At 48.0% G+C, this 20588-nt stretch overlaps 1 protein-coding gene across 1 annotated transcript; it reads left to right on the top strand.

Annotated features, from left to right (window-relative positions):
• Positions 1 to 357: 357 nt before the first annotated feature.
• On the top strand, positions 358 to 8224 carry LOC120657217 (kinesin-like protein KIN-4C). The gene is made up of 27 exons (XM_039935496.1): positions 358 to 542; positions 638 to 782; positions 1104 to 1250; positions 1350 to 1502; positions 1588 to 1838; positions 1963 to 2135; positions 2230 to 2354; positions 2532 to 2568; positions 2646 to 2851; positions 2928 to 3020; positions 3226 to 3312; positions 3401 to 3578; positions 3821 to 3921; positions 4070 to 4168; positions 4242 to 4352; positions 4415 to 4531; positions 4609 to 4689; positions 4774 to 4845; positions 4925 to 5015; positions 5127 to 5152; positions 5247 to 5332; positions 5895 to 5954; positions 6049 to 6276; positions 6377 to 6518; positions 6634 to 6729; positions 6825 to 7337; positions 7647 to 8224. Exons 1-27 carry the CDS (start codon positions 499 to 501, stop codon positions 7968 to 7970), a joined length of 3786 nt encoding a protein of 1261 aa, XP_039791430.1. The 5' UTR covers positions 358 to 498; the 3' UTR covers positions 7971 to 8224.
• Positions 8225 to 20588: the final 12364 nt, after the last annotated feature.

Here is a 20588-nt window from a genome sequence, read left to right as displayed (position 1 = left end):
GGGGCCACCTCCTCATCCTGCACCCATAGACCACATCCTTGGACCACCGCTGGCCCAGCCAGCCACGAAACGGTCGATCGGAGTTCGAATCCGTAAATCGACGGCGCAGATGCCCCGTGCGCATAGACCAGGTTTGTCGAGCCTTCTAAGGCTCGGTGCGGCCCCGTTTCCTGCCACCTGACATAGAACTTACGTAGACTTAGTCCATACACCACCTCCAGCGTGTTGGTCCACACGCCCGCCGCCCATTGAGAGATCGGTCCATAGACACGGTCTGCGTTAAGAAGGGGAGCCGCCGCAGCCCGCAGATCACGCGACGGCGACGCCTTAATTTTTCGAAATCCTCCGGGCGGGCGCTTCTCGCTCTCATCCGTTGGCCATTCCGCCCATCTCTCTCCCTCCCTCCCTCCCTCCCTCCTAGGAGGGGGCGAGCGATCCCCAACCATAGCCAAGCTCGCCGCATCCCCAATCCCTGACCCAAGCGCAGCTCGTTGTTGTATGTCGCAGAGCGTCGCCAATCCGGCCAGACCCGCCGGTTCGAGGTGGTTTTTTTCGTTTTTTTTTGGGGGGGGGGGGGGGGCGATTCTGGGGTATTTTCCTGTTTCTGGTCTGATCAGCTTGGGGCACTCGTGGTTAGGGTTCCGATGGAGAACCAGGAGGCGGCGGCCGCGCACCAGCAGAAGGACAGCGTGAAGGTGGCCGTGAACATAAGGCCGCTCATCACGGTGGAGCTGCAGGACGGCTGCACGGATTGCGTCACCGTCACCCCCGGCGAACCGCAGGTACGGATTTGTTTGATGGCGGGCGTGTCTGATCTGATGTGATCTGCTGGGTAGAATTTGATGCTTCTGGGACTTGGGTGCCGAGATGAGTAGTGGAGGATTTATTCTCAGGACCATCGTATTTGCTGATTTCGAGACTGGGTAGTATTCAACAATTTCGACGGTAGTGATTGGTTTTCCCTACATTTATATCTGTTGGATCACAGCACTGGACGTATATGAACTGAGCATGTGCCGCTTTTGTTAGGATATCCATTTTTTGAAATGGCTTGTAGGCTCAGTCACTCAGATAGATGATAATTTGTTTCTGTGACATTTCAGGTTCAAATTGGGCCGCATGTGTTCACCTTTGATCACGTCTATGGCAACTCGGCCCCTCCATCGTCACTAATATTCGAGCAATGTGTGAACCCGCTGATTGACGCATTATTCAGTGGATACAATGCTACTGTTCTAGCATATGGACAGGTGAAATACTGTTGTATGATGAAATTAATTGTCTTGGTAGGCTGACTGTCTTTTAGATGATTATTTTGTTACTTAGTTGCTCGTTTTTGACAATTGTAGACGGGTTCAGGCAAGACATACACAATGGGTACTGATTATAGTGGTGAAGGTAACTGTGGAGGGATAATTCCACAAGTTATGGAGACCATTTTCAGAAAAGTTGACGCATCAAAGGATGGCTCAGAAATTTTAATTAGGGTGTCTTTTATTGAGGTAAGATAGTAGCACTTGCCTCTTTCTTATTCATACCAGCAGCTGTTAGCTTTAACATTCCGTGGTTTGTTGCTATGGATTTCAGATATTCAAGGAAGAAGTCTTTGATTTGCTCGATTCAAATCATGCTGCTGTAAGACTTGATTCAGTCTCTGTACCCAAATCATCAGCACCTGCCAGAGTGCCGATTCAAATTCGAGAAACTGCAACAGGAGGCATAACCCTTGCTGGCGTGACAGAGGCTGAGGTGAAGTCTAAAGAAGAAATGGCATCATATTTGATACGTGGTTCCTCGTCGCGTGCAACAGCAAGCACAAATATGAATAGGCAGTCAAGGTACGATGCACATACATGAAGTCTCTTTCTGTCAGGACCATTAGTGTGGAGTACATTTGTATTCTGTTTGTTCACCATCTTAGGTTCTGATAACTTTTATTTGAATGGTGCTGCTTATCTGTAGTCGCTCTCATGCCATCTTTACAATATGTGTTGAACAAAAGAGAACATCTGGTACATCTGACAAGTCAGCCAGCAGTGACTATGATATATTATCATCAAAGTTTCACCTAGTTGACCTTGCTGGTTCTGAAAGGGCCAAACGTACTGGAGCAGATGGACATAGACTTAAAGAAGGTAATGAAGGCTCTCCAAACGTTTGTACATGTCAGTTTAGTTATCAGATAATGGGGCAATTGGTTTTAAGATTGTTGTCTATTCATGCCCACAGGAATACACATAAATAAAGGCCTTCTATCTCTTGGCAATGTTATAAGTGCATTAGGTGATGAAAAGAAAAGGAAAGAAGGGGCATTTGTACCATATCGGGATAGCAAATTAACCCGCCTTCTACAGGTAAGACTTTTATGTTTATAGGAAATGTAACGTCTCAACACCAATTTCCATGCTATAGTTTGGTAGTATGCACACCTCATCATTTTAATTTTTATGAGATATTGTTTAGTAATCAGTAATCACTAGCCTTGTTAGATTTACGTGGGACATGTCTAACGGCTTAAATCATTTCTGCAGGATTCTCTTGGTGGAAACAGCAAAACTGTTATGATTGGTAGGTCTATTTCCCCCCCAGACATATCCTAGCTTGGAGGCTCTTAATAACTTTGTTTTGCAAATTTTGTCCTGCAGCTTGCATTAGTCCTGCTGATATAAATGCAGAAGAAACGATAAACACACTCAAATATGCGAATCGTGCACGCAACATCCAAAACAAAGCTGTGGTGAACCATGACCCAGCTACAGCTGAGATGCAAAAACTGAGGAGCCAGCTGGAGCAGCTTCAAGCTGAACTGTTGTTCTCCCGCAGTGGGAGTGCAGCGTTAGAAGAACTTCAGGTAGGTTTGTCTTTTCTTGTTTGGCTGGTCCAATTAGTTGATTTTATCTTCTGATTTTGTTTCCTGTGTCTATCAGTTACTGCAGAAAAAGGTCTCTCTGCTTGAGCTAAAAAATTCTGAGCTAAACCATGAACGTGAGCAGTTGGCAGAACGTGCACGTGCTGCTCAGGTATCTATCATTTCTTCTGTTCAAAACTCATGGTTTTATTATGTAACATTTTCATTCGTCTGGGTCCAATCTATGTCTTTGAAACATGGTAGTATATGTTTGGTCTCATAATCACGTGAATTAGTTTATAGCACTTGAGCTAGTCAGTTAGATGAAAACTGCTGTTATCATAGCGAATTAATAAACTAAGTAAACGTTGACACAGTTGGAAAGGGATCAGTTAATGCTGAAGATTGAATCTGCAAGGAATGGAAAGTCATGGGATGCTATTGAAAATGCTGGTCTCGACCAAGTGAGTGAAGTTACATTTCTATGCTCTATTAAGATTTATATACGCCTTGTTATACCATCTTACTACAACTTTTTTTTTCCCTGATAAGGATGTGGACCTTATGAAGAGCTATATATCAAAAATCCAGCAGCTAGAGAGTGACTTGATGCGGCAAAACTTCTCCAATGCTTGCAGACATGGTTTACATGACCAACTAGCCATGGAAAGGGACATACTTCTACATGACCTGGGTTCTGAATGTGAAGTAGGAACACCTGATGTTTCAAGTGAGCCATCGTTAAATTTCATGAAGAAATTCCCTTTTTTCATCCACTTGACCCTTTTTAGTACATTTAACTGCTACCAGCACACTAATCAAGTACCTATGATTAACTAGTTTTGGTTTCAGAAATTGAACCTCTGTATCACATTTTTTATTCACCAAACTTGTTCCTAAAACTGCTGAATATTTTCCAGCCTGGAACACCGTCCTTTTCAGACTCTATATTGATAACTACGCTATCTTTAGGTGATGTTGATGAAGAAGAAAAGGAGAGAGAACATTCATCCATGCAAGACCAACTGGATAAAGAGCTACAGGAACTGGATAAACGACTTCAGCAAAAGGAGGTACTATTCTTCCATCTCAGCATCGTGTTTGGTAACCCGCTTTTCAGTTCTGCTTTACATGTACAAATGTTGTTATGTACCCTCAATCTGCTAGCCCATTATATTATATTTTGAGTCACACTTATACCTCCTTTTCATGTTTCAAAAGGCAGAGATGAAACAATTCGCCAAGAGCGATACCTCTGTTCTCAAGCAACATTATGAGAAGAAGTTAAATGAGTTGGAGCAAGAAAAGAAAGCTCTTCAGGTTTTACTAGCTTACTTTACATACATTATGCTTTTTTTTACTGACACACCAGTAACACTCTTCTTGTTTACAGAAAGAAATAGAGAACCTTCGCCATGCATTAACCAATATACCATCTACGGATGAGAGTGCTCAAAAACTGAAAGAAAACTATCTTCAGAAGCTGAACGCTCTTGAATCTCAGGTTTCTACTTCAGCTGAATTGCTTGTTCCATTCTTCATATACTAACTGCACACCATTTGCAGGTCTCTGAACTCAAGAAAAAGCAGGAAACTCAACAACAGCTTCTAAGGCAGAAACAGAGAAGTGATGATGCAGCAAAACGTTTACAAGAAGACATTCAGCGCATAAAATCTCAGAAGGTGTTTTCTCCCCCCTATTTTCCTAAACGCAATTAAGTTTTCTTTTCCTTTTACATATATTAGTTCGATTCATGTAGGTTCAACTTCAACAAAAGATCAAGCACGAATCTGAGCAATTTAGATCTTGGAAGGCTGCCCGTGAAAAGGAAGTACTTCAGGTAATTTTTCTTGCGGGCCCTTGTTTCTTGTAAACTCCTTTCTCACAGAACTAGTTGTGATAGTGCTGTATTTGCATTAATTAGCTCAAGAAGGAAGGGAGAAGAAACGAATATGAGATGCACAAGCTCTTGGCCTTAAATCAGAGGCAGAAAATGGTCAGTTTTTTACCCCCCCCCCCGGTTCTGCTTTAAAATAAAATGGTTGTCACCAACAACTTTCTGTTTGAAACTGTAGGTCTTACAGCGGAAAACTGAGGAAGCTGCAGCTGCAACAAAAAGATTGAAGGAGTTGCTGGAAGCAAAGAAGTCATCTCGTGAAACATATGGTAGGAAGCTACAGCTGATGGCTTCATATTCATGAAACTTAGGTTGATATATGTTCATGAATCATAACTGATGATATTTTTACTACCTGTTTTGGTTTCCTATTTTTTCAGGAGGTGGAAATGGTTCAGGGATGCAGGTGTGGTTCAAGAAACCTTTGTTAGGAAATGCAAACACTGGTTCTCACACTCCTTCTATACAATGTCTAAGACATTCTTTTTATATGTTGTTAGGCTGTAATGCGAGCCATCGATGATGAACTTGAAGTAACTGTAAGAGCACATGAATTACGCTCATATTATGAGCGACAACTGCAAGAGTAAGTCTCTGTTTGAAAGTGTTTGCAGTTTGTAGACCCTAATCTACTAATGGTTTTGTTGTTTTCTGGTGAGTTATATGCAGAGCATTTTTTATGATGGGACAGATAGATTTGCAGTTATTCAATGTAAACATGCGCTGAAAATAATCTGCTGCTGTAAACTTGTACCCCCAGACCACTACAGAATTAGCTATGGATCAATTAGTAGGACAATGCATATACAAATTGAATCGCATCATTTTGTTCGGCCAAGTATTACAATTCTAGAAAGTTGTTCCAACAAATAACTTTGTGAAGGGAAATCATGTGAGAGTATCTAAGATTTGCACTGACCTAATAGGATGAAATTCTTGAACAAATTTTGGCGTTATTAACTGTCTCCAAAGTTCTTTATGCTTGATATATTCATATGGCCGAATTGATGAATCACCCCTTTTCCTTTGTATCTCTGGCTGTGTAATATATGACCTGTAATTCAAATGTCGTTCTGTCTATGTTATGCACAGGATTGTTGTGGCACAATTACTCCTTTTTTACATCGCCTTTTTTTCTTGTAAAATAGGAGAGCGGCGATATCCAAGGAAATAGCCAAACTAAAGGAGGAATCAAAGCACAAGATGAGGTTGGTTGATTTACATCTCTCTTTTTTGTGAATGTTAGTTTGATATACCTGTTTCAGTCTCTGGAATGCTGCTTACTAATTTTTATTGTCATAGTGACTGTCCTCAAGCTATGTCTCCAAGTGCTAGAAGTTCTAGGATCTCAGCATTAGAGAACATGCTATCCTCATCATCTAGTGCTATGGTGTCTATGGCCTCTCAACTGTCAGAAGCAGAGGAGCGGGAGCGTTTGTTCAATGGTAAAGGTAGATGGTATCATGTCAGGTCCCTCCCAGAGGCTAAGAACATTATGAACTACCTTTTTCAGTTAGCATCTTCTGCTAGGTATGCTGTACTTATGCTTTCCTTCGATGCATTTTGTGGTGGATCTTATGGATGCCCATTCCTGATTTGTGGGTTCTTATTTTCTTTGTTTTATCTTTAGGTGTCAAGTACAGGATAAAGAGGTGGCATGTAATGAAAAAGAACACATCATTAGTGAATTGAAGGAAAAGGTGGTTGTGCTTAATAGCGCGATCAGGCAGTTAGATATGCAAGTAAAAGATCTAGGCCACCAAAATATGCAGGTAAAGATTTTCCAGTCTTGTATTTTGCAAATCTGATGACACCAAAGTATGAAATACCATTTTGATATTTAGATATAACTTGGTTTTCATCGCTCACATGCTAACTATTTGGCAGCTTTTCTCTGCACTGAACAATACAAAGAAATCTGCTAGCTCTTCAAGGAATGACAGTTGCATTTCAGAAGATGGTCAGACTTATGCTTTGCGCAAGGTATTTTTCCGCCTTTAAATTCTTCTATATCTCATCTATTGATATTCGTAGTCAATGTGCACCTGTTAAATATGCCTGACTGTCCCTTCTTGTAGAGTGTTCGACGTTCTCAGTATTTTGGTTATAGTAAGAATGATTGGTTGGACGATATGGACACATCAGACTCTGAACACTCGGGAGAATTAGAAAATATGAGTGAGGAGTCTGATGCAGACTGGGTACAGTCGACCAGGAAAGTCAGAAAGCACCGACGAACAGTGTCCAGCCATATAAATCCTAATCTGGGTTATCGAAATGCACAAGAAAGTGCTGAACCAGAGAAGCCCACTGATGAAAAGTGCATTTTGCCCAATGTTGTTCCATCAGATGGCTGCTCATGCTCAAAATTCTCCTCGTGCAAGACCAACAAGTGCGAGTGCAGAGGCTCAGGTGCACAATGCGGTCCAGGCTGTGGTTGTAAGGACATCAAATGTTCTAATAGGGGTTCTTGTTCAGATAACCCAGAAATAGTCAATCAGGGCATCATGCTTCTCAAGAATGCCTTCTCTGAGAAGGATACGCAGGACGCAGAGTCAAGAAAGCCTTTGGCTGATATTGGTAATAATGTGGTAAGTACTGTGATCCCCAGTTTGGCTTAGGCCCTGTTTGTTTTCGCTTAGATTATAATCTAAGCGTGGTCGAGAGAAGCGAAGATTTTCTCGCTTCTCGATTCTCGTAGTTCAAATCTCTGAAGCGGATTACCAGAGAAGCGAAAATAATCGAGGCGTTTGGTGGGATTATCGCTTATTTCCACCGATAAGCTGATTATAATCGGAAACAAACAGGGCCTTAGAATCACTGCATTCATCGGCAGATTTGTAGCTAGCAGTTAATTGGCATTGATGCATTGACCTGGTTTGCAACTGTTGTATTCGCAGGTTAACCAAACTGCAGAGACAAAGAAGAAACCAAGGAAAAACTGGCGCAAATCGACTGTTCAGCTTGTCCCAGCCCCTCTCCCGCCCTCTGTGGCAGAGACTACCGAGGCTGCCCCGCGGGACAGAGCGGACATCCCCCTGAAGCTGCCGCGAGCCATGTCCTCCGGGCCCTCTGAGAGCAACCCTCCTCCCCTCACGGACCGCAATGCCGCCAAGCCAGGCGAGTCCGTGAGCACCGGCAGCAAGGAGAGCACGGCCGCCACGAGGCCGCCGTCTCAACTGAGAAAGAACGCCGCCACCGAGAAGGAGAACCAGTTGCGATGATCCCTGTGCTGCGGAAGTCTGTTGTGAAATGGGGGAGGCTGCCTCGGCGTCCTTCGACACGAAGGAAAGGGGGGGCCCTTCTCGGGTTCCATGGGATGAGGCGACTTCGCATTGTATTGCAAAATGTTGTTGCGCCTTGTACGTGCCTTAGCTCTGCTCTGGCTGGAACGCAACGCTTTTGTACGATGGTGCAGTAACAATAGTGGGTTAATTAATGCCAATCTCGTAAATGGTATTCGTTCCTTTTGAACACAGCCTTGTACTGCCAGTCCGTTGTGCGTTGTGCTTTTTTATTTTTTTCGTGAATGTGACTGAGCACGTATTTCATTAAAAGGAAAACAATACGACCGGTACAAACCTTAATAGACGAGCCTATTAAGGTGGTTACAAAACACCACTAAGCAAGTGGCAAACGACCCAACACAACAAGAAAAACAGCAAAAACAACAGGGGAAGGAACATACAAGCCCGCAAATCTAGTCACGCCAAGCAACTGAACCTGCTAAAAGATGCACCACCGTCAAGAATGCAAAGGTCACCAAACTCGGAGGTGGCAAAGCATCCACTTGACCAGCAAACCAAGGCGGCAAAGTATCCGCACAAAGCGAGCAACAACTATGGTGGCAAAGCATCCGCCAGCAGAGAGGGGCGGCAAAGCATCCGCCTGCAAAGGGGGCGGCAAAGCATCCGCCAGACGACCTAGGCAACTGAACGAGGTGGACGAAATGAGGCGCTGGCAGGCACAGAAACATGGACTCCCTGAGGAGAGCCGACCACCACCACCAGGAGAACGGCAACAATTTCATCAGCAACAAGCAGAGTTTTCAAGACGACGCCTTAAAGGAGGAAGCGACGCTACGTGCGCTGTCGTCGTCCGACCGAAGTAGTCAAGGCTTTCGCCCAGATAGAATAAAAAAAAGGCTTTCGCCCAGAAAGCATCTCTGAGAGGAGGGAAGTGGGAAAAGATGACGCCTTCAACAAGGAAAACGGTGACCAAGGGTGTCGCCGTCATCGATCTGCAAGCAGACCCTAGGCTTTCGCCAACCTCCCACTCCCTCCCAGAGCTGAAGAAACTGCTGGAACGCCGGAGCAGAGCACCCCGACCAGACCCCAGATAAGGGCAGAACGCCGGGGTGCCCCCTCGCATGGAAGACCACCAGAAGCCAATGCGGCGGCGCACCACCCCTCGGCCCCACCAGGCGGGGTAGAGGGCAAACGAGCGCTGCGGAACGCCCCAGCGCGAGGGCCATGGCAACGGCGGTGCGCGGCCGAGCACGGCACGACCACGGCCACGGCCACGGCCGGAGTGGCGCCGCGACAGCCAACGGCCTCGGCCACCGCCAACAGACCGCCCATCGGCGACCGCGAGCACAACCGGCGGGGACGGACCGGCCACCAGCGGCCGCGCCCAGCGAGGGAGCGCTGACCACCAGAGGCCGCGAACCCCGGCGAGCCCCCAGCGGAGGGGCCAAATCCGACCTGGGGAAGCTCAGATCCGGCAAAGGGGACGCTGGATCTGGCCCCAGGCGGCCGGCGACCGGCGGCGGCGCACGAGCGAGGTTCACGGGCTGGAGGAAAGGGAGAAGAGAGGGAGGGAGGAGAGGGAGGGGCAAACCGAGCCGGCTTTAGCTCGGTCGCCGCCGCCACCGGAGTCGGGCAAGGGGAGGTGGTTGGCCGGGCGCGGGTTCGCCCTTGAGCCGCCAGAGAAGGCGACGTGGGGGAGGGCTGCGACGAATTTGTGCGTTGTGCGTTATGTGCGATGTTTTTCGAGTTCTTCATTGTGGACACTGATCCGTAGAGATCCTACTGGTAAATGTTCAACGGTATAGCAAGGGTGAATTCCGAGCAAACCTCTGCTGGTGCTGGGTTTCTGGCTCGGCCGCCGTGCCTTTCTTTCGTGCGAAATTAACCTTCGGATTGGCCATGTCACTTCGCTCGTCGGCGTAGTCGTCGCGTGTTTCTTTATGCTTGCCATTGCATGATTGATCACGACTCCTTGGCCACTTCACCTTATCGCCTCGTGTCAGGGTCGGGCTTTGGCAACTTTGTTGACTACGGCGATCGTTTACAGTGGCCGTCGACGCGGCGTGCTCGTGCCGGTGCGGCTCAGGCTCAGGCGCCGCCCACGCGGTGGAGCTGGAGAGCTATTGCCTCCGCAGCAGTGGAATCCAACTATGCTCGGATGGCTATGCCTCGGCAGGGGGGAACAAGGAAAACATCGTCCTGTTCGGATGGGCTGAATTGGCTTGATTGGCTGGGCTGGAAGCTGGAGCTGCGTGAGAGAGCTTGGGCTGCCACGAACATATGCTCGCGGCAGAGCCTGCCTGGTTGTGGATGGAAGCGGTTTTTTTATTTTTTATTTTTGTTTTTTACAAAAATATATTTTTGATGTGGAAATTTACATGAATATACCCCGGCCGCCCCGCTGCCGGGCGGCCGGGACCTGGCCGCCCGGCAGGGGCTTATCTGCAAAAAAAAGTCGACAAAAAATTGCGCCGAGGTCCCTGGAGGACCGGCCGCCCGGCAGCGGGGCGGCCAGCCCTCCAGGCCGCCCGGCAGAGGAGCGGCGGGCCCTGGCCGCCCGCCTGCGGGGCGACCGGCCCCCCCAATCCTATATAACTTGGTTTTGAGTTTCCGCCACAGCACAAGAGTGAATTTACCAATGAAACTCCTCTTCGACAATACGATAACCGTAGAGAATCGTGGCCAAAATGCAGACATGGTGAGGACTGTTTAGTGCAGATGTGCAGATGTGCACCGACGGGATGGATGGCGGTCGGCGTTTCTTCAAATGCCCACACACATGGGTAATACTCGGTTGTTTTATTTCTTTATCTTCATTGAGACACCTTACATGAAATTTATTTTGCAGTCTTCAGATGCTCCAGAAAACTGTGGTTTTACAAGGTGGGTCGATCCTGCACCAAATGATTCAGTTCAGGAGTTCATCGAGTACCTCCAGATATAGATATTTGATCTGGAATGCAAGGTGAACCATTACGAGGAAGTGAGCGAAGGTAACAAAGACTACGAAGATGATGATACCAGCAATGCTGCCGCTTCACAGGATGAACCATGCACTATTCCTTACTACAACTGCCCTTGTCACAAGAAGAAGGGCCCTGCCCCTCCGGCACCACCGCCTGCACCACCTGCAATGAGTGGATACTGCAGAGAAGGCTCAACGCAGTTTGCTACGTGGGGGTATGGCTACTAGGACTACCTAGTGCTAGTGACATGCTGCATCGTTGTGTTTGTTGTGTTTTTTTAAATTACCTAAGGCATGTTAGCTTAGTTCAGAATCTGTTTACCGTAGTTGCAACGGGTTCTGCCATGCCACTGCATGTCTGATGTGTGTTTCATTAACGTTGTATTATGATATAATTCCTATGGTTTACATTGTGTAATACAGTTTTTAGTTCTTAATTCTTACCGTTATATTTCATGTGTGGTTCACAGTATTCTAGTCTCCTGAAAAGGTCCGAAAATATTAAAGACAAGTTCGAAGATTCACTAGATTGCTTGTGTGTGCGAGGCACCTCGACGCCGTGATCTATGACGCCAAGACGTGTTATCTCGGCGCCAACCCCCAGGGTCTATTTCTGCAAAAAGTTACAATGCCGTATGTGAAATTCTTTCGTGAAAAGGGCTAAATTGCAAAAATTACGGCCGGTCGCCCCGCAGCCGGGCGGCCAGGGCCGGCCGCCCCGCTGCCGGGTGACCGGCCCCCAGGGACCTGCGCGCAATTTTCTCCGCGAATTTTTTTTCAGAAATGCCCCTGCTGCCCCGCTGCCGGGCGGCCAGGTCCCGGCCACCCGGCAGCGGGGCGGCCGGGGTATATTCCTGTAAATTTCCAAATCGAAAATATATTTTTGTAAAAAACAAAAATAAAAAATAAAAAAACCTCGTGGATGGAACGATGAACGGCCCCCTCACCACTACCCAAAGCAAAACGGATCTCCCCCATTTCACTGCCTGCGCTGCGAGCGCTGCCCCCGTCGGTGAAGCAGGCAAGCAGCGAACCTCCTCGCCGTCACCCCGTCGGCCAGTTCGAGCCTCCTTGGCGCGCCGTCGAGCGGACCTCCGGCTCCTCACCGTCACCCCGCCGGCCTCATCGCGCGTTGAGCTCTGAGGTACTCACTTCCCACTGCCTTGCGCGCTGGCTTCTAGTTTCGAGCTTGGGCAGCTGAGCGGTGGTGGCGACGGCGGCTCTAAGAGAAGGCAAGACAATCTTCTAGAGTGATCCACATTATACAAGAACAAGATATTTACCATGGAGTGGTCTAGACTTGGAAATAAATAAATTTAGAAAATATTAAAATATTTAAGAATTCTCTAGAATGGGGAACACTTGTCACAATCTTATGATCCCCCCTTGCCTATAAATAGAGCCCCCTCCCTTACCATACAATCCATCCAAGAGCATGGTAGATGAGTGGTGTTAGGTACTAGTGAGAAGGGTGAGTGCTAGGTTAGCCACTTAAAGAGAGTGTGTTGTGTACTCTTGTGTAATACTCTTGTGTTGTAATAAAGCAAGTATTTTGTAAGTGTTAGTCTCCTAGTTTCTAAGTATTTAGTGTATAAGTTGTGATCTATCGTAGATTGGCTCTGCCACCCGGGATCACATAAGGTCTGGGCTTCAGCGTAGGAAGGATTTGCCTCCCGGAAGCTAGCTTCATCTATTGGTAGGCTCTGCCACCCGGAAGCGAGAAGGCGGCTCTGCCGTCAAAAGGATCTTATACACTAAGTATCTAGAAATAGAAAAAGGCTAACCAACTCTAGAGTGAGTTGGTGTGTATCTTAGGTGTAGGTCCTCAACTTAGTGGGTATTTGGGCCACCTCGATTCCCAACAATTGGTATCAAAGCTTGACGGTGACCGTCTAGAGGACGTCTGAAGGAGGCTTCAGTGAGCACAGGGTGCTTGCTGTGTTCGGTGCTACATCAAGGCGCTAAGGGGAGACTCTGCCGGTGAAAGGATCGACACTAGGCCTAGAGGGGAGTGTTTTACCTGTATACCATTATAAAAGATGGGCTTTACCTGTGTGCCACTGAAAAGTTCACCTGCACCTACATACCATCGGCCGAACTTTTTTTGCCCTCCATGCCATTCCGTCAACCTTCCATCCGATTTTCACCGTTATCTGCTCAGACATGTGGGTCTGGTTAGTGCAAATTTGCAAAATACCTCCTCTGACTATCTCTCTCTCTCCCAATCCCTCTGCCCTGTTGTGTTGTGCCTGACGCCGCCGACGCTCCTACCCACCGACGCAGCCCGGCCACCGCGCGCCTGCACTGCTGCTCCGGCCGTCGCACGCCGCCGCAGCTTGTCGCCACGTGGTGCTGCTCCGAGCGCCGCGCACCGCTGCAGCCTGTCGCCGCGAGCTACTCTGCCCATCGCGCGCTGCTCCAGATGTGGCTCCTTGCTAGCCATTCTTCCTCCTCCCAGTCCTACGGCTGGCTGGCTAGTGAGCTCGGGCTGAGGTTCCTCCACGCTACATGCTGCCTGCTCCTCATCGCCCCCTTGCATTGCTTGCTCACTTTGGAGGCTAATTTGTTTCTCAAGGCATGGCGCTGGAGGCCTTGGTGCTCTGAGGGGCTCTTCGGCAGCTGGGTCATGGCGGTGGCTCCAGGAGCAGGAGCAGGGTGGAGCTGGGGCCATGGCGAAAATGAGCATGGCAGAGTCACGGAGGGGGCGATGGACTTGGAAGGGGGCACCACGGCCGTCCACTGGGAGGTGGGTGCAAGCACCTCCGTGATGATGCAGGGGAATGATTATGAGGAGCTCGACCACAGCTGGGCTCCGAGCGCCGCGCGCCACGCGCCGCCGCAGCCTGTTGTCGGTGGCCACTCCGCCGCGACGGCGCGCTCGACCAGCTGCAGCCCGCGGGCGGCCTGGCACCGGATGAGCACCCTCGATGTGGCGATCTTCCCCCGCAGCCGCCAGATCTCGGCTCGCGAACCATTGACGCGCCGCTGGAGTTCATCGGCGAGCGGCATGGACGCGAGCCACGACTGCACCGCAGCCTCGTAGGCATGCTCCACCTCTCCCGCTTCCCTTGCACCGCCGTGTTGCCATCCGCCTCGCCCTGTAGCACCACGTCGCTGCCCGCCTTCCCTGCAGCGCCGCACCGCTGCCAGCTCGCCCTGCAGCGCCTGCGCGTCGACGGCTGCCACCTCCACTGCGAGAGCTGTACGCCGCGGCTCGGGGACAAGGGAAATGGCTGGTGCCGCCGGGGCCTGCGGGAGGCGGCGCCACGGTCCGTGCACCCGTAGTTGGGTAGCGCGGCGGCGGCCGCCGGATCCAATCGAGCAGGCGCAAGGTAGCGGGTGTACATGTGCAGGGCCACGCACGGGCAATGGCGGCGAGCAAGTGCAACTGACAGCCTGTTTCGGTGCTTGGCAAGCTGCTTGGATTTGGAAGCAGTGCAAAAAGGAACAAAGATCGACGAGGACTGGGGATTGGAACTTGAAAGAGAGCGAGGGGGGTATTTGAACATTTTCACTGGGGCCCACCTGTCAGGTGGATGGAAGATGGATGAAAGACTGACAGAATGGCATGGAAGGCAAAGAAAGTTCGGTCGATGGTATGTAGATGTGAGCAAACTTTTTAGTGGTACACAAGTAAAGCCCATCTTTTGTAATGGTATATAGGTAAAAGACTCTCTAGAGGGGGGTGAATAGGCCTGTTTAAAAATTCTTTGAAAAACTTGGCAGAAAACCGTCAGGCCCGGATGATCCGGCCCTAGGTCGGATGATCCGGTCCTTCTCAGGTCCGGATGATCCGGCGTAGGGTCGGATGATCCGACTACAGAAAGCAATCTTGCACGAGATTTGAATTTTACTTAGCTTTTGACGATTCTCTTTGAATACAAAGTTGACAAATGACGTAACTAAGCCTGTGAAATAGTTTAGCACAAGAGGAATACAACTAACAAGTAGATCAAGTGAAGATTAGCTCAAGAACAACAAATACAATAATAAATAAAATAGACACAAGATTTATCCCAAGTTCACTCCACAAACGAGCTACGTCTTCGTTGAGGTGCTCACAAAGAGCAGAGTTGTCCTTTAACCCTTTCCCTCACTCAATCAACCACTTTGGAGGATTGAGGTGCTCGCAAGCAAGAGTCCACAAAGGACGGGTAATACAAACTTCCGGAGGCTCAACCACAAAGGAAAGGGAGCTCACCAGCACCTCTAACCGTCTAGGAGCAAAGCTCCAAGAGTAACAAATGTGAATCGACGAATCAAGGTTGCTTCAAATGCTTCTTGAGATGAACAAGTGCTAGCTCATGGAGTGCTCTCGAATCACACCTCGAATCTCACTTCCACTCAATCCCTAGGTGTTTCCTTGAAAGAATCAAGCTCTAGGATGGAGAGAAGTGGAGGATTTAATGTTTTGGAGTCGAGGTTGGTCAGCGAGAGAGAGAGAAGTAAATGAAGGGGGTGAAGGGGTATATATACTCCCACCCCCGAAAGTGACCGTTGTGTGTTTTCTGGTGGTACCCGGATCATCCGGGGTAACCTCGGATCATCCGGGGTTATGACAGAAAAGGCTAAACATACACTGAAATTCTCAGGTCTGGATCATCCGGCCTGGCCTTCTCCTGGACGCCCACAAATCACCAGGTCTGGATCATCCGGCCTAGGGCCGGATCATCCGGACTTACTCCAAACCGCCGGGCACTGTTTGGCCCGATCATCCGGCCCAGTGCAGAAATTTTTGTGGTGAAGTGCTTTGTGAGTGATTTCTCTCAAAAATGTCATCTCAAATGAAGCATTTTAACAACCTGAAACTCATTCGAATGCGTCCCCCTTGATAGTACGGTGAATCCTATACTCAAATTCAAATCAAAAATTAAAATTAAATCCCGATTGAATCCACCATATTAATTTTGAAATTGGGGACCTTCCTTTCATCTTCTTCTTGTTTTTCTCATTTTATTCCTGCACATACTTTCTTCAAAGCATCATATCCCCAAATTGTGATTGTCAAAAATCACCAAAATCAATTAGGGGCCTAGATGGACTTTCAATCTTCCCCTTTTTGGTGATTGATGACAATACCAATTTGGGCTTAAAAAGGGAAAAAAAATCAAGAATTCTAAACAAGAGAAAGGAGAGCTCCCCCTAAATATGTGCAAAAATTTTTTCTAAGTGGCCTCAAATGCCAGTGCACATATTAAAGTGAGCTCCCCCTACAATATTGCATATTTGTGCTTTTGTGTGATATAATATCCGTGATGCATATGACAAAATCATCACATCAATAAAGTGAGAAATAACATTACACCATTCATAATCATCACACCATAGATAAATAAAAAGTTCGACATCACACTAGCAACATAGTTCTTACACACCGAAATTGTTCACGTGGCACACATCACACATCACACATAACACCATCACAAATTAAGTTCTTACATGTCCAATACATAAATAAGATGTCGAACTTTTGGCATCAAGCGCTAAAAAGGGAGCTACTCGTCGTCGTCGTCATCGCCATCGCCATCGCCATCTCCATCTCCGTCAGACTTGGTCTCCTCATCCATCTCCGGCCTCTTCCTCCTCATCATCAGCTGTGCTAGGCACTTCTTGACCCCCATAGTCAAGCTCAACATCCTCATCTGGATTCTCTTGCGGCATATAGTCATCCCAAGGATTGTAGACTCTAGGAGGAGTGAGAAAGTCCCTAGGCTCATGAACTGGAGAATATTGAAGATCAACCTTGGCCATGATCTCATTTTGCCTCCTCTCAAGCTTCAGGAGTTCCTCATCCATATACTTTCTGTGCTCACGGATCTCCTGGGAGTTTTGGCAACACATATTGAAGCAAACAAATATACCTTGAGCAATGTAATCTAGCTTGCCTTTCTTGCCCTTGGGAGCCCGTCGCCCACGTGAGGTGGATGGTCCAGGTGATGCAGGTGCTGCCCGAGAAGATGAAGGAGCCCCTCTAGAAGGTGGAGGAGCCGCTCCAGACGATGATGCACTAGGAGCAAATGTAGATGAATAAGCACCAGAAAAAGGTCCAATAGAATCAATACCAGTGTTGTGCTTGCCAATGTGGAGAGACTGCTCAATCTTACCCTTGGTCGAGTGATATGACACATGGAGAATGCTGTGCAATATATTGAGCTGGGTCATAGTCTTGATCATATGGAATATATATGGAGCATAGTGACAGGCACTAGAAGGATCTGATGCACAAGTGATGATCTCATTCCAAATGAACTCCATAACAGCAAACTTGCGCTTCCCAGGTGCCATCTGGACTAGCAAATTCTTGGCCCTATGTGATATGTTATCAGAGTCACCCCCTCTAGGAGTGAGAGTGAAACGGTACAAAGTGTTGAGCAATCTATAAAATGGAGTGAGACCCTTGACTTGCCCAAACACTATATCACCATAAGCCCGATCATATATGAAATGTATTTTCGAGACATCAAACTCATTACCTGCATGTAAATCCACCTTTGACTCATCACAATTCACAACATAACTGCCACCATAGCAAATTTGATCTCCACCGTGACCAAACAAAAAGCTGAACTGAGCCATGGTGTATGTGAACCGATTCCCTCCAATAAGAAACTAAAAGATCCGGTCATCATCACTAATATGAAGTGTGGCATAGAATTGGGCCACCACTTCTTCATTCCAGTTGCAAGTGAAGCTCATGATCTCAGTCAGATCCATCTCCTGACAGCGGTCATACCCAGCATCAACAACTTCCCTAAGAGGTGAAGTTAACCCATTCAAATAATTCCAGTCAATCCACTTCATCTCTGTGGTGACACGCTTCATGGTCATGGTAACTGATTCGTACCAATCGACTTGATGGGTGTTGACGGTGCTTAAGTGCCATTTTCAGCCGTCAACTATACTCAATAATAAAGGAAAACTACATGCCTTACTCGCATATTTGTATCACTAACCTCGCTCCACAGTTGTTTTCGAGTTTTGTACATTTCAGATGAGCAAGAGCGGAATAAGAGGGAAACACGCAGCAGACGCCATACAACTACGCAGAATATCGCATCCGGCGTCACCCACTTACAAAGAGGGACCATCTGGAAGAGCAAACGGGCGCGCCATGCATAATGCATACAAGGAAAGATATCAGGGCCCACATGTCAGCCTGCCAGAGAAGGATAAGGACGAGAGGCGGCCAGATGAGGCCGGCCGACCCCCTGGGTCGGCCGAACCTGGCCGGCCTCCCGTCCAGGTGCATTTCGAGGAGGAGTCGCCCCCAAGTCTCCTGATCACCTTCCATACGTGCATTTGGCGGGAACCGACCTCCACTAGTATAAATAGGGCCCCCTCTCACCCCTCTTAACACACACACACACACACACACACACACACACACACTTCATTCCATTCTCTTCAAGAAGGCTCTCCTCTCTCCTGCTCTCTTAGCTAGGTAGTGGTGCTAGGCTAGTTCTCTTTAGCGAGCAAGTCGTCCTCGGGGTCGTTGAGCAATCCTCGGCTCCTGGTATGGCTTTGTATCTGACTTGTCAGACTTCTATTCATAATATAGAGTTTTGCCATGGTTGCTTTACTATCTTGATAGTTTATCAATCCATGCTTAGATCGTTAATAAGTTATGCTACGGTCTTGGTTAGGCCAGATGATCCGGGTACGGATAGAGGTTCGTTGTGCTTTCGGGCTTGCTCTAGTGTTTTACTCATCCATCCGAAGGGTGGGAGACCTGGGGGCACTAGAGTAGTGACTTCATACATGAGCGTGGTGCTCAGGTATGCGGAATCCTTCGAATATGACCATGCTCCACGGTGTGACTGGGGTAGACGGCAGGTGGTGACAGCCCTGTTCGTCCGGCATAACAGCGGTGTTGCCTTTAGCGTACTCCCCGACGTTCGGGTTCGGTGTAGGAGTTCATGCAAAGAGGTAACGGGACTGGATGTACTCTAGTGCAGGACCTTCTCCCAGCTATCCCATTTTCCTGGCACCTGCAGTCCTAACCATGATCTAACATGACCCCAGCTTTGGATAGAAGCACTAGGACACCTAACCTAGCCTAAGCTCCAGCTGACTTGACGTAGAATAGAGTAGTCCTTTGTTTTATAGTTTCTCTCCTTTATTCCTTCCTCTTGGAGTGTGGATGTGTGCTGTGTCACATTACCCTTGCTTATTCTTTATCTGTACTTACCCCTGTTAGAGTATTGCCTATTGCTTGAGGCACAATGTCATGGTTAATGTTGAGTACAATACCTTTGCCGCTGCCGTCCTTTGGGACACAAATAAATGACGATACCCTTACTCTCCGGGTGAAATGCTACAACGGTATATCCGTGCGCTTGCGGATCCATCTGTAATCGTATTGATTATACCACGAGAGTGGCACCCCTTGGGTGCAGTTGCTAGGATGGGTTCGGCGCCCTCATTTCTAGTGATTGCACTAAGGACTGCCAACAGGCATTTCTGGCGCTGTTGCTAAGGATTAACCATTCCTAGTGATTGCGCTAAGAAATATCAACAATGGGGAAACCAAAAGCGTGAATCACAACGAAAGGTACGCTCAAGCTCAGCTGGATCCTCACTGTACCTCAAGTGCTCAACAGAGTTGCCACCCGTCTTGTAGTTGACCATAGGAGGATCAAGACGGTGATGATTTGGGCGTTGAACAGTAGCCAAAATATTCTCAAGATGTGAAATGTCAATATCAGGCACAGAATCAGCTAGAGCAGAGCTAGATTGCCCTCTAGAAGTACCTCTCCCTCGCCTTGGTGGATTTCCCGAGCCACAGTCTCTGACATTCCTTTTGGATGCACCCTTCTTAGTGCTTTGTGGCCTGGCTTGAAATTCCTCATCAGAGCTCTCCCTATAGGATTCATCACTTTCGGAGTCGGTGGGATGGCCCTTCTTCTTGCTCACTTTTTGTTTTCACCATCTAGAACACAAGATAAGTACCCAAGATTAAGGATATGATGAACAAGAATTGAAAGATTCAAAGAAGTAGTTCTTTCCTGGGCAGAGCCGGATCATCCAGGTATGCACCGGATCATCCGGACCTGTCCAGGTCCGGATCATCCGGGTATAGGCCGGATCATCCGGGCTACGCTCGGGATGAGCCCCAAATCCATGAATCCGAGGATTTGGCCAACAAAAACCTATAAAACTCTAGGCATGACCACTAAATAGATAAATGAGATGATTCACCGGAGGAAATCCCCTAGAACTTCCTACATTAAGAGATTGGGGCGAGATGATTTTTGAATCAAATACCTTTGAGTTTCCCGCTTGAATCGAAGGAGTTTCGGAGGGGTCCGGATCTTCCGAAGCGTGGAGAATCAAAGGAGCAACAAAACTCAACAAATCCTTGGACGAAAAGAGAGATGGCCACGCGAGTTTTTGGAGAGCAAAGAGGGGGCGGCGGGGAGAAAGAATGAACAGTTAGGGTTTCCCCGCCGCCGGCCCTTTATATAGGGCAACTGTCAGGGCCGGATGATCCGAGGTTAGGCCGGATCATCCGAACTTGACCAGAAGGGTCTGGACGTTGGGGGCCAGATGATCCGGGTAAGGGCCGGATCATCCGGAAATGCGCAGAAGGTTTGGGTATGTTTGACCGGATGATCCGACATAGGTCTGGA

This window comes from Panicum virgatum, chromosome 1N, assembly GCF_016808335.1.
Source record: "Panicum virgatum strain AP13 chromosome 1N, P.virgatum_v5, whole genome shotgun sequence".
Classification (NCBI taxonomy): Eukaryota; Viridiplantae; Streptophyta; class Magnoliopsida; order Poales; family Poaceae; genus Panicum; species Panicum virgatum.
Note: the sequence above shows the minus strand (reverse complement) of the source record. Positions and strands in the feature narration are given on the sequence as shown.